General features: G+C 62.3%; 1 protein-coding gene and 1 long non-coding RNA gene across 10 annotated transcripts in view; both read left to right on the top strand.

Annotated features, from left to right (window-relative positions):
- The window catches only part of SHANK2 (SH3 and multiple ankyrin repeat domains 2), a 386,561-nt gene extending 375,302 nt beyond the window's left edge, over positions 1-11,259 (top strand). For all 9 annotated transcript variants that reach the window (XM_051839167.2, XM_051839166.2, XM_051839165.2 and 6 more), the window contains one exon: positions 10,553-11,259. In XM_051839167.2, coding sequence (XP_051695127.2) covers positions 10,553-11,123 — 571 coding nt within the window. In that variant the 3' untranslated portion in view covers positions 11,124-11,259. The remainder of the gene's footprint in view (positions 1-10,552) is intronic.
- On the top strand, positions 3-6,166 carry LOC103345932 (uncharacterized). The gene is made up of 2 exons (XR_011383886.1): positions 3-1,842; positions 2,346-6,166. It is a non-coding gene; the product is annotated as an uncharacterized lncRNA (long non-coding RNA).
- Positions 11,260-11,701: the final 442 nt, after the last annotated feature.

The following is an 11,701-nucleotide window of genomic DNA, read 5'->3' as shown; positions in this document are numbered from 1 at the left end:
GTCCCACGGTTGGCTTAGGTGCTCGCGGTCTGTGCTGACCAAGTGGACGTGAAGAGGGCACTCGTGACACCCTCGTGTCGGCCACACGTGCTCCTTTCTCCTCCTCCTGGACCCCAGGACCGCACAGCCAAGGCCATGTCCACTCTGCAGACTCTGCCAAGACCACCTCGGAGGCCATTAGGGCCTCACCAAGGCCCAGACAGGACTTCAAGCTACTTTCATGAGAGCAGCCACGCAGCTGGGGTGGGGCGTGGGGCGTTGCCGCCGTCTGGGACAGAGGCTCTGGGCTGGGGTTTCTCCTGTCGGCCTGTCCCATCCAGGAGCAGGCGCTGGCAGTACTGGGCAGGGTATGAGTTACCCGCAGCACCATGAAGGTGAAGTGAGGGGTCATGGTCAAGACCCGGCCGGGGGGCTCAGGGTGAGTGTGCTCCGGGAGGGGCACCACCACGGCTGCACGGAGTCCGTGGGCTCCCTCGTGGCTGCTGGTTTTCGGTGCCCTGCACCCACCCGGCGCTTGCTCTCGGGTCTCTGTGTTGTGACTCCTGCAGTCCACCTTCATCCTCTGCCCGTGCAGGCTGAGGGCACGCGCCTCCCGGTTTCCTTCCAGCATGGGGGAGGACAGCTCCCGTGGGTCCTCAGAGGCACGCTGACTGCATGCCGCTGCCCACACGGCTCCTGCCGCTGCCCGGCCTTCAGATGGCAGCTCCAGGTAGAGAAGCTCCTGCTCCTGGTGGGTGCGTAGTACCCACCCACAGATACAGCACACTCGGCGACCACAGGGCAATCACAGCCAGCTCGCACGGGCCTTCCCACCGAGCTGCCACTGTCACTCACGGCTTCACATGGAAAGCCGCAGGGCCAAGTCCACAACAGCCAGGGAGCAGGGCAAAGTGAGGCAGGGCCCCTGCACCCACTTTGTAGACGGCTCGGTGGTCACCCACACGCACAGCCAGCAGGAGCCCATGTTCCTGGCTCTCACTTCCCTCCGCTGGTGAGGTCTATGCCAAGGAAGGAGCTAAAAAGGGACAGTAGTGGGGCCTGCAGATGCCTCATTGTTCAGGTTCCCAGTCCACAGCATGTCCACCCAGCAAGTGGAGGGGCTGTGTCCACGGGGGGCACTGAATGGCAGCTGGACAACTCAGGGAAGGTGGGCTTCCAGCCTTCAGTGTCTTGGGGACCGCCTGCCCTGCCCTACGTTCCTCCAGGTAACCAGCACAGGGTGGAGCCTGGGGCACACATCACCTGGCAGGCTGTAGTGGGTTTCTTGAAGCAGCTGGGTGGCCACCCCTGACCAATGCTTGACCATCCAGAATAGCCAAGCACTGACTGGTCATTTACAACCAACTCGCCCACCCCAGATGTGGTGTCGTCCCGGGCCCCTCCTTGCAGCCCAGGTGAGCCAGCTAGTCAAGAGTGCTTGCATGAAAGGTACAGAGCGCCACCGCCCACCAAGCAAGCTGCTCAGGGACGGCCTCAGAGAAGGGCCAGTCGGCGAACAGCCACCGGGCAGAGGCACTGCAGGGCCGCCGTCGGGTCCCAGAACCAGCCTGGGCCAGGCCGAGCCCAGCGTCCAGGCCCTTTGGTTGTCCTGTGGCTGATACTACGTGCTTACCACTCAGCTGAGCAGCTGCAGGCCATGTTCTTCTCACTCAAACCCAGGGGGACGCACAGAGCTGGACCAGGGACAGATGGCCCTGAGGCCCATGGCAGAGGTCACTCATCTCAGACAGTAAGTTGGGTGCTCAGTTCTTACCCATGCTTTGATCCTCTGACCCAATCAGGCCAAGTGCTGGGGGTGGGAGCTACAGCCTCCAGACAGGGACAAGAACAGGCAGGCACGAGGTCAGAGCACTGGGGCATGGGAGCTACAGCCTCTAGACGTGGACGAGAACAGGCCGGCACGAGGTCGGAGTGCTGGGGTGTGGGAGCTACAGCCTCTAGACATGGACGAGAACAGGCCGGCATGAGGTCGGAGTGCTGAGGCGTGGGAGCTACAGCCTCTAGACACGGACGAGAACAGGCCGGCATGAGGTCAGAGTGCTGGGGGTGGGAGCTACAGCCTCTAGACACGGACGAGAACAGGCCGGCACGAGGTCAGAGTGCTGCGGCACGGGAGCTACAGCCTCTAGACACGGACGAGAACAGGCCGGCACGAGGTCAGAGTGCTGCGGCACGGGAGCTACAGCCTCTAGACATGGACGAGAACAGGCCGGCACGAGGTCGGAGTGCTGGGGCACGGGAGTTACAGCCTCTAGACGCGGACGAGAAGAGGCCGGCACGAGGTCGGAGTGCTGGGGCACGGGAGCTACAGCCTCTAGACGTGGACGAGAACAGGCCAGCACGAGGTCAGAGTGCTGGGCATGGGAGCTACAGCCTGTAGACGCGGACGAGAACAGGCCGGCACGAGGTCGGAGTGCTGGGGGTGGGAGCTACAGCCTCTAGACACGGACGAGAAAAGGCCGGCATGAGGTCAGAGTGCTGGGGGTGGGAGCTACAGCCTCTAGACACGCGGACGAGAACAGGCCGGCACGAGGTCAGAGTGCTGGGGATGGGAGCTACAGCCTCTCGACGCGGACGAGAACAGGCCGGCATGAGGATCCTACATAGTGCTGGGGCGTGGGAGCTACAGCCTCTAGACACGGACGAGAACAGGCCGGCACAAGGTCAGAGTGCTGGGGCGTGGGAGCTACAGCCTCTAGACACGGACGAGAACAGGCCGGCATGAGGTCAGAGTGCTGGGGGTGGGAGCTACAGCCTCTAGACACGGACGAGAACAGGCCGGCACGAGGATCCTACATAGTGCTGGGGTGTGGGAGCTACAGCCTCTAGACATGGACGAGAACAGGCCGGCACGAGGTCAGAGTGCTGAGGCGTGGGAGCTACAGCCTCTAGACACAGACGAGAACAGGCCGGCATGAGGTCAGAGTGCTGGGGGTGGGAGCTACAGCCTCTAGACACGGACGAGAACAGGCCGGCACGAGGTCAGAGTGCTGAGGCGTGGGAGCTACAGCCTCTAGACATGGACGAGAACAGGCCGGCACGAGGTCAGAGTGCTGAGGCGTGGGAGCTACAGCCTCTAGACACGGACGAGAACAGGCCGGCACGAGGTCGGAGTGCTGGGGCGTGGGAGATACAGCCTCTAGACACGGACGAGAACAGGCCGGCACGAGGTCAGAGTGCTGAGGCGTGGGAGCTACAGCCTCTAGACACGGACGAGAACAGGCCGGCACGAGGTCAGAGTGCTGGGCGTGGGAGCTACAGCCTCTAGACATGGACGAGAACAGGCTGGCACGAGGTCAGAGTGCTGAGGCGTGGGAGCTACAGCCTCTAGACATGGACGAGAACAGGCCGGCACGAGGTCGGAGTGCTGGGGCGTGGGAGATACAGCCTCTCGACGCGGACGAGAACAGGCCGGCACGAGGTCGGAGTGCTGGGGCGTGGGAGCTACAGCCTCTAGACGCGGACGAGAACAGGCCAGCACGAGGTCGGAGTGCTGGGGCGTGGGAGATACAGCCTCTAGACATGGACGAGAACAGGCCGGCATGAGGTCGGAGTGCTGTGGCACGGGAGCTACAGCCTCTAGACGCGGACAAGAACAGGCCGGCACGAGGTCAGAGTGCTGGGGGTGGGAGCTACAGCCTCTAGACACGCGGACGAGAACAGGCCGGCACGAGGTCAGAGTACTGGGGCGTGGGAGCTACAGCCTCTAGACGCGGACGAGAACAGGCCGGCACGAGGATCCTAGTGCTGGGGATGGGAGCTACAGCCTCTAGACATGGACGAGAACAGGCCAGCACGAGGTCAGAGACCAAGCTCATCCCTCCCCGGTGCTGCACTGCACACAGCTGGGAGTCTGGGCCCCTGCCCAGCAGGCCTACATGTCTGCCACCCAGGCCTGGTGTCCTGGCAGCCAGCATCACCTGTCTCAGCACCATGTAAAAATGAAGGGCTGCAAATGACCTGAGCAAAATGAGGCACAAAATTGGATAAGGGAATCCCTACTGAGGAAAAGAAACGAGTCTTTCTAAGGAAAATGGAAAACCACTGATGCTTTCTGAAATGACAAGCAGTGGTGCAAAAAAAACCCACTTCCATGGCAACAAGTTCTGGTGGCCCAAGCAAGGGACACTGGAGTTCCACAGTCTTCACTCCCTAGCGGCACCAACTTCGGCTGAACTTGACCTGACCTTGACCTCACCCCAGATTCTTTCTTCACTGTGCTTGTCAGAGCCCAGTGGGGTGGCAGGGGAGGCAGAAACGGGTGCCTTGGTCCCTGCTCCCCGGGCACATCTGACTGTACTTCCTCTGCTAAAAGATGTCCCTGGCACAAGGCGTGGCGCGGACTCGGCAGAGGTCTTCATTACAGGTGTGCAATCAAAAGGACGATGATGGAGCAGTTTTCTCCGGGCTGCGACGTCAGACGCCTCTCTCGGACCTGCGGGAAACACCGTGCCCCGGGCCGGGCATCTGGCACAGCGGTTAAGTCACCACAGGCTCTGTCTCCTACCCAGCTTCCTGCTGATGTGCACTGTGGGAGGCCGCAGTGAGGGCTCCAGTCCTAGGGTCCCTGCCACCCACGCAGGAGACCAAGGTGGAGTCTGGCGTCAACCAGCGGATGGGATATCTTCCTCCAGCTCTGTCTCCCGCCTCTCTAATAAACACAAACACACTGAAACCACAACAGAATCCAACACAGAAAGGCATGCTGTCCAGGACACAGCTGCTGGGCAGCCCAGCTGGGCTATCCCAGGGAGGACGCAGAGCGTGCGGACGGAAGGGGTCTTTCTGAAGGATCCGCAGAAGCTCAACAGCAGCGGCAAACCCACAGCTCCCTTGTCTGCTGGAGTCGGTGCCAGCGAGGACACACCCCTCAACTGCCGGCCGCAGTGCTGAATTTTCCCGTACGGGGAGTGCTGGGCACGGGCAATGGTCTGGCCACGCTGTGGGCCGGGGAGCAGAGCACCAGGATGTTCTGGCTAAGTCGTGGGGCAGGTGAAGACTTGGGGCCTCCTCACTCACTCCTGGGCCTGCAGGTAAGGCAACACTGAGCCTGCGTGTGTGAGCCGCGAGCCGGGGGGTCCAGAGAAGCAAGGGGGGGGTCCAGCAGCACAAGCACTGGCCCAGCAGCCCCTCGATCTCCTGCATTCAAGCTGCTGGGGCCTCTTGCATGGCAAGACAGCAAGCACCTGCTCCCCTAGGGGAACCGGAAGTCTCAAGGAGAGAAGTGGACATGCATGTGGCAGCTGCTGCGAGGGCAGAGCCAGCTAACAGGTTAGCAGGGCCAGAGGCACGGAGAGCCGGCGCGCCATAGGAGACACAGCACCACCTGCAGGAAAGCCGGAGCACAGCATCCCAGCCACGGGGTTGGTGAGCACAAAGCCCCAGGCCAGCAGGCTCCCCATGCCCATGGGACCGCGGCCAGAAGACGGGCACCAGGCAGAGGCCAGTGACGAGGGAGGCTTGCAGGGCACCAGGAAGGGCTGGACTGGACTGAACTCCACGTGGCGGCGGCGTGGAAGCGCTCAGGCACCGTCAGACATTCGTCTCCTGACAGAGCCTGAGGGAGGCTGCTGGAGGTGCAGCGAGGGGCGGGGACCCTGTGCTCTGGAGCCAGGCAGGTGCTCCAGGGCACCATGTGAGGAAGCAGCCCCGCCGGCTCGCCTGAGATGCTGCCACCCAAAGCTGGCAGTGGCCCAGGAGCCTAGCTATCATGTTTCATAACCGCAACACCAGACAGCAGGCTCCATGTCTGAGGCGGGACGAACCCCGTCCATGTTTCCAGGGAGGTTGGCTGAGCTTCCGCCTCACTCTGCCAGGGAGGGCTTGGCACAGGCCAGCTCCCCGGGGGCCCTCTCGGTCACCCATCATCTGTGGTGGATGCAGAAGGGACCTCCAGGTAGGCCCTCCCCTCGCCAAGACAGGGACAGGCACTGAGGAGTTTCTCCCCGCAGAACCCCAGGTCCCAGAGGCCCCAGGCAGGGTTCAGGCTGCCTGAGGTGAGCTCAGGCCAGCTCCCAGAAACCACTGTCAGCCCCTACACCTTTCCAAGGCCCTGCGGCCCAGTGACACACAGCAGCTGAGCACAACTGGCCTAAGCGCCTCTTGTTCTGTTAAAAAAATAAAAATAAAATCCTCTCTGCCCAGAGCAGAGACTCTTCAAATCGGACTAGAGAGGAGCTGCTTGCTGGCTTAGCCCAGCACTGCCGGGCAGTACGTGGCTTCAGCTGTGATGGTGATGTCGGTGAGCGAGGGCGTAGACGATTCACTGTGGTGTGTGCTGCCCGTGTGTCTTCTGGACTCTGAGCGGCTGTTCTGGTCCAGGGGGACACCTGTGCTCGTGAATCTGCTGGCAGGGGCAAGGCACATCACGGGGCGAACAGTTCTTCCTGAAAGCTCAGTGCTTTTTTGACGGTCTTGGCACGGAGACCTGGATCCCTGGTGGGTGGCTACAGAACCCACGGCAGCCCACCCCACTCCTAAGTCTGCTTCTTAGCCGTGGTCAAGTCTTTTAACCGCTTGATCTGGGAAACAGGCATAAGACCCAGCAGCCGCCCATCCAACCATTATTCACTGCAGCGCTGAGGCCAGGCCTGGAGGGCTGTGAGGCCTGAGTGTATGCACATGCCGATGGGGCCGCATCTGGGCCTGGCTGCACCACGAAGCTGTGTCCCCACACGTCAGGCCCGGGGCCCTCTGTCCAGTGCCACCCTCTCAGGAGGCTATGGAAACAGAGCAAATCAGTAAGATCATGGTTTAGAAGGACTACTTTACATGTCAGGTAGGGGCTCAGGGCTACAACCCGGGCTTAAGCAGGCTGCTGTAAGCCACGGGTGGGTGGGCAAGCGAGCACGGAGCAGCCTCTGGCCCATGTCCACCTGCTGCTCAAATGCCAAACGCAGTGCAGAAGCCGCTGGCGTTGCCGACTCCCCCGCTCCAATGAACAGGCACTGCCTGGTGAAGCCGCAGTCCATCCTGAGCGTCTCACTTAACTCCTGCTTGTTTTTTAGTCTCATGTTTCTATATGGATGCGATTTAAAAACCAACTGAAAAGGGAGGAGCCAAGGGAGGATGTGCTGTGATCGGTGCCTCAAGGGCAGGAGAGTCCTGTGGGCTCCACCCACAGCCAGGGCGTTGCTTGGCAACATAATGACTACACAGCTGTAGGACCCAGTGAATAACATCGTGTATTTTTCTTTTTTTTCTTTTTTTTTTTTTCTTTTTGACAGGCAGAATTAGACAGTGAGATAGAGAGACAGAAAGGTCTTCCTTTTCTGTTGGTTCACCCCCCAAATGGCTGCTGTGGCCGGCGCTGTGCTGATCCGAAGCCAGGAGCCAGGTGCTTCCTCCTGGTCTCCCATGAGGTGCAGGGCCCAAGGACCTGGGCCATCCTCCACTGCCTTCCTGGGCCACAGCAGAGAGCTGGCCTGGAAGAGGAACAACTGGGAGAGAATCCGGTGCCCCAACCGGGACTAGAACCCGGGGTGCTGGCACCACAGGAGGATTAGCCTAGTGAGCCGCGGCGCCGGCCTAACATCGTGTATTAACCAGAGTGAGTGGGGCCACCGCAGAGGGTGGAGCGCCCTGCACTCTGCCTCTCCAGCTCCCTGGTGGGTATTTCCCACAGCATGCCAGGCAGAGCACGGACAAGCCCCGAGAGTGTGGCCAGATCAGACGCCCTGAGCTGCGTGTCATCAGGCGGCATACACTGGCACTGTAGGGTGGGGTGGTTTTCCCTGCTACAAATGCAGGCTCATGCTGCCTGAGCTGCAGAGGACGCTGGCCCAGGACCCCGCAAGGGACGCTGGCCCAGGACCCTGCCAGGGAGCCAGCGGAGAGTTTGTTCTCAGAGCACATCAGGCAGAAGCTGACCTCCTTCAATGCTTCAATGCTGCCATTTCTCTTCCTGGACATATTTTTGTGAAAGATTTTAACTATTTATTTGAAATATAGAGTGACAGAGAGGGAGGGAGAGAGGTCTTCCATCTGCTGGTCCACTCCCCAAATGGCCACAACGGCCGGGGCTAGGCCAGGAGCCAGAGCCCCATCCAGGGCTCCCGTGTGGGTGGCAGGGACTCAGGCACCTGAGGCTCCACCCACTGCTCTCCCAGGCGCATTACAGGGAGCTGGGTCGGCAGTGGGGCCTGCACCAGCACTCCAGGACTCAGCGCTGGCGTCCCAAGCAGCAGCTTAATAACCCGCTAGCCACGGCGCCTGCCCCGCCAACTCTGTTTCTAAGTGGCCCACGCTGTCCCAAGCCAAAGGCGGCCAGGCTGTGAGCTGCCCGTTGTAAACGTGAGCTTGCGCGCTGGGGAAAGGACCCGCACGGCCAGGAGCCCTGCCAGGCCTGCGCCTCTGCCGCGTCCCCGCCCCGTCAACGCTGCAGCGCGGTCTCATCACTCATTCTGTCATTCCCATGTGCTCCCACGGCGGTGTTCACAGAAGAGAGTCACACTGAACACAAGTAAGTGCCGCCCGTGTGACTCTGTGTGCCACTGTCTCTCGCTGCCCACCAGGGGGCAGTTCCTCTCCACTTCCTGCCCACACAGCCTTTCCTTACTGCCACAGGGGGGCCTGTGCAGGCACCTGGGCTCAACACTGCCCGGCCTGGAGCAGCTGCCCCCGACTCGGGGAGCGCCCTGCCTGCGGGCCCACCTGTGCAGGCCAGGGAGCACAGCCAGCCCCAGCTGTCCCTCCCCTCCTGCCAGATCCTCGCCCCTGCTCGAACCCAGAATGCCTGTGGACAGCACGCTGCCAGGCACTCCGGCTCCACCCAGCTTAACTGACTTATCAAAGGGGCAGGCATGCCTTGGGCCCAGAGCTGGACTGGCAGGGCCTCTTCCAGGCTTGCAGGTCCTGTGTCTGCAGTGTCCACAGGCCAGCTCACTCAAGAACCTAAGCCATCCTTGACCCTGGCGGGCGCCAGCCCCTAACCTGCAAGTGAAGCCCAGGAGGCCCAACTCTGGACCCTGAGTGGCCGAGCCTGGCTACGGTGCCTACCCTTCCTCAGGTGTGACAAGCAGAGACCCTCCTGGGGAGGGGCTACAGATGGGGCTGCCACCCTCCAGGAAACCCACCATGGAAGGTGTCCTGGCCCCACACAGGACGGAAGCTGAGCCCACGGCGGCAGCCACTTTTCAGATCTCCTCCCAGTCCCCAGGGACACCCCAAGCTCAGAGTAACTGCCAGCACCCTCAGGTGGCCTGGACAACCCACCAGCAGCTGTGAGGGAATCCCCACCTGTCGATGAGGGCAGCCGCCAGAGGGAAGGACCGAGACCCCAGAGGAGGGGGCACTGCCTGCCTTGGGCTCATGTCCCTCAGGTGGTGCCTGGGGAAGGGAGAGAACCCAGGGCCTGGCTAGGCAGTATGAGGCTCGGCATCTGTCCGAACATCTGGGGAGCCGGGTCCCCGACCCCAGCAGCCCTGCCTCAACAGGTTTTGAAGAGGGGTTTGGGGCCCCTCTTCTGGGAACACTGCTCTCACTGGTCAGCTACTGCTCTCCAGAGACGCCCCGTGCTCACGTGCTCACCGCAAGTGGCCAGCAGGAGACGCAGGGGGTCAGGACCCTTCCTCTTGTCCATGACCCTTCCCGGAGGCTGTCACCCAGTGTCCCCCAAGGCCGTGATGTCACCTCCGTGCCACTCCAAGTCTCCAGGGCTCAGCCCCTTGCGTAGGAGGGGAGGAGCCATCTGAGGAATGCACTCACGGAGGGGAAGATGACAGCACCTCCTGCGGGAGGCCCTTCCAGAACATTCGGGTGGACGAGCGTGGAAGGCGAGAGAAGCACACCTTCTCCTCCCCTCTGCGGAGGCTGGCTCCCCAAGGGCAGCAGGATGGACGCAGCTGCAGTCTGGGGACAGCACAGCGTGACCCAGGCCCCAGGAGGCAGCTGCCCTGTGTCTGGGTGTGGCCCTAGCCCTGTGCGGGCGCAGGGCGCAGAGACCGTCCCCAGGCAGGCGAGGCTCCCTGGGCACTCTGCCCACTCCCCTGGGCTGTGCACACGCACTGCAGCCCCAGGTCTTCCCCGGCCCTGCCACGCGCCCCAGTGAGGCCGCTGCTCTCCGGCAGATAAGGCCCACGCCACCAGGGAGCCCCAGGCGAGCAAGGGCCCCCACACAGCGATGCCCGGGAAGCCGAACCTTTCCTTGCTGGGCAAGTTACTGGCCGTCCCCCGGGCATTTGGCTGACTTCCTCAAACCCTGAGCGCTCCAGGGCTTCCACCTGGTAAGATGAGGCGGCCCCAGCACACGGCCCCTCCGTCCCTTTGCCAAAGTCAGGGTCACTGGCTCCGGTGGCTGGTGGATTGCAGGAATCCCGTTTTCCTGGGAACAGGGCGTCCTCCTGCCCTGGCTTCCGGCCTTATTCCATTGAGCCCCCCCTGCCCGGGGCTCAGGTGCGTGGCGGGTGTGGTGTGCTCTGCTGCTCTCCTCCTGCTCCTCCTCCATGCCCCACCCTGGCATGGCAGACCACGCCCACTCCGGTGTGGCCTGGGCGTGTCTGCCCCTTCCCTGGGGACCGGGCAGTGACCGTTTTCTCTGTTGTTGCCCTTGCAGAAGCCCAGAGGTCATGAGCACCGTCTCAGGTACACGGAGCACGACGGTCACCTTCACTGTCCGCCCCGGCACCTCCCAGCCCATCACCCTGCAGAGCCGGCCCCCCGACTACGAAAGCAGGACCTCAGGAACGAGACGTGCCCCCAGCCCTGTGGTCTCGCCGACGGAGCTCACCAAGGAGATCCTGCCCGCTCCCCCGTCTGCTGCCGCCGCATCCCCTTCCCCCACGCTCTCCGACGTCTTTAGCCTTCCAAGCCAGCCGCCTTCCGGGGACCTGTTTGGCTTGAACCCAGCGGGACGCAGCAGGTCGCCATCTCCCTCGATACTGCAACAGCCAATCTCAAATAAGCCTTTTACAACTAAGCCTGTCCACCTGTGGACTAAACCAGACGTGGCGGACTGGCTGGAGAGCCTCAACCTGGGCGAGCACAAGGAGACCTTCATGGACAACGAGATCGACGGCAGCCACCTGCCCAACCTGCAGAAGGAGGACCTGATCGACCTGGGCGTGACGCGCGTGGGCCACAGGATGAACATCGAGAGGGCTCTGAAGCAGCTGCTGGACAGATAAGGGTGGCCGCGCCGCGCCTCCACGGACCACTTCCTGTTATAAGTAGAGATGGGCTTACCCCGAGAGCGTGGCCGGCCAAGCGCCAACCCCGTCCCGTGGGTCTTCTCCTGGCACCCAAAGAAACGCTGACAGTGTCCACCGCGTGGCTCTCTGTGGGTTTCTCGGGCAGTTTCTGTCAGCAGGGACAAGGGGAGAGTTTTTCTAACGTGGGAAAGTTCCCAGCCTGCCTCCCAGCCCGAGGGGCGTCCCGTGGGGGTCTGCACGGGTCCTTGATCCTGCAGGCAGACGCCCACATCTCCAGATACCTCCTGAGGCCTCCCCTCCGCACTCCGGGCAGCTGTCCCCCAGGTCCCACCAGAGGCCTGCCCTGGGTCTGTGTCCCCCAGAGGAAGTGCCCCTCGCTCCTGAACTCTGCTTGCAGAGGTGCTCCCGGCAGCCCCTCCTGCCCAGGCCTGGCCATGAGGTCTGGGCAGTGGGGGGTCTGGAGGGGATCGTGCTCAGCTTTGCTTGGCTTGCTTTCTTTCTGCAAACCCATCAGGGTAATTCCAAGGTGGGCCAACATGTCACACGGAGTCAGT

The sequence above is a fragment of the Oryctolagus cuniculus genome, chromosome 1 (assembly GCF_964237555.1).
Source record: "Oryctolagus cuniculus chromosome 1, mOryCun1.1, whole genome shotgun sequence".
Lineage (NCBI taxonomy): Eukaryota > Metazoa > Chordata > Mammalia > Lagomorpha > Leporidae > Oryctolagus > Oryctolagus cuniculus.
Note: the sequence above shows the minus strand (reverse complement) of the source record. Positions and strands in the feature narration are given on the sequence as shown.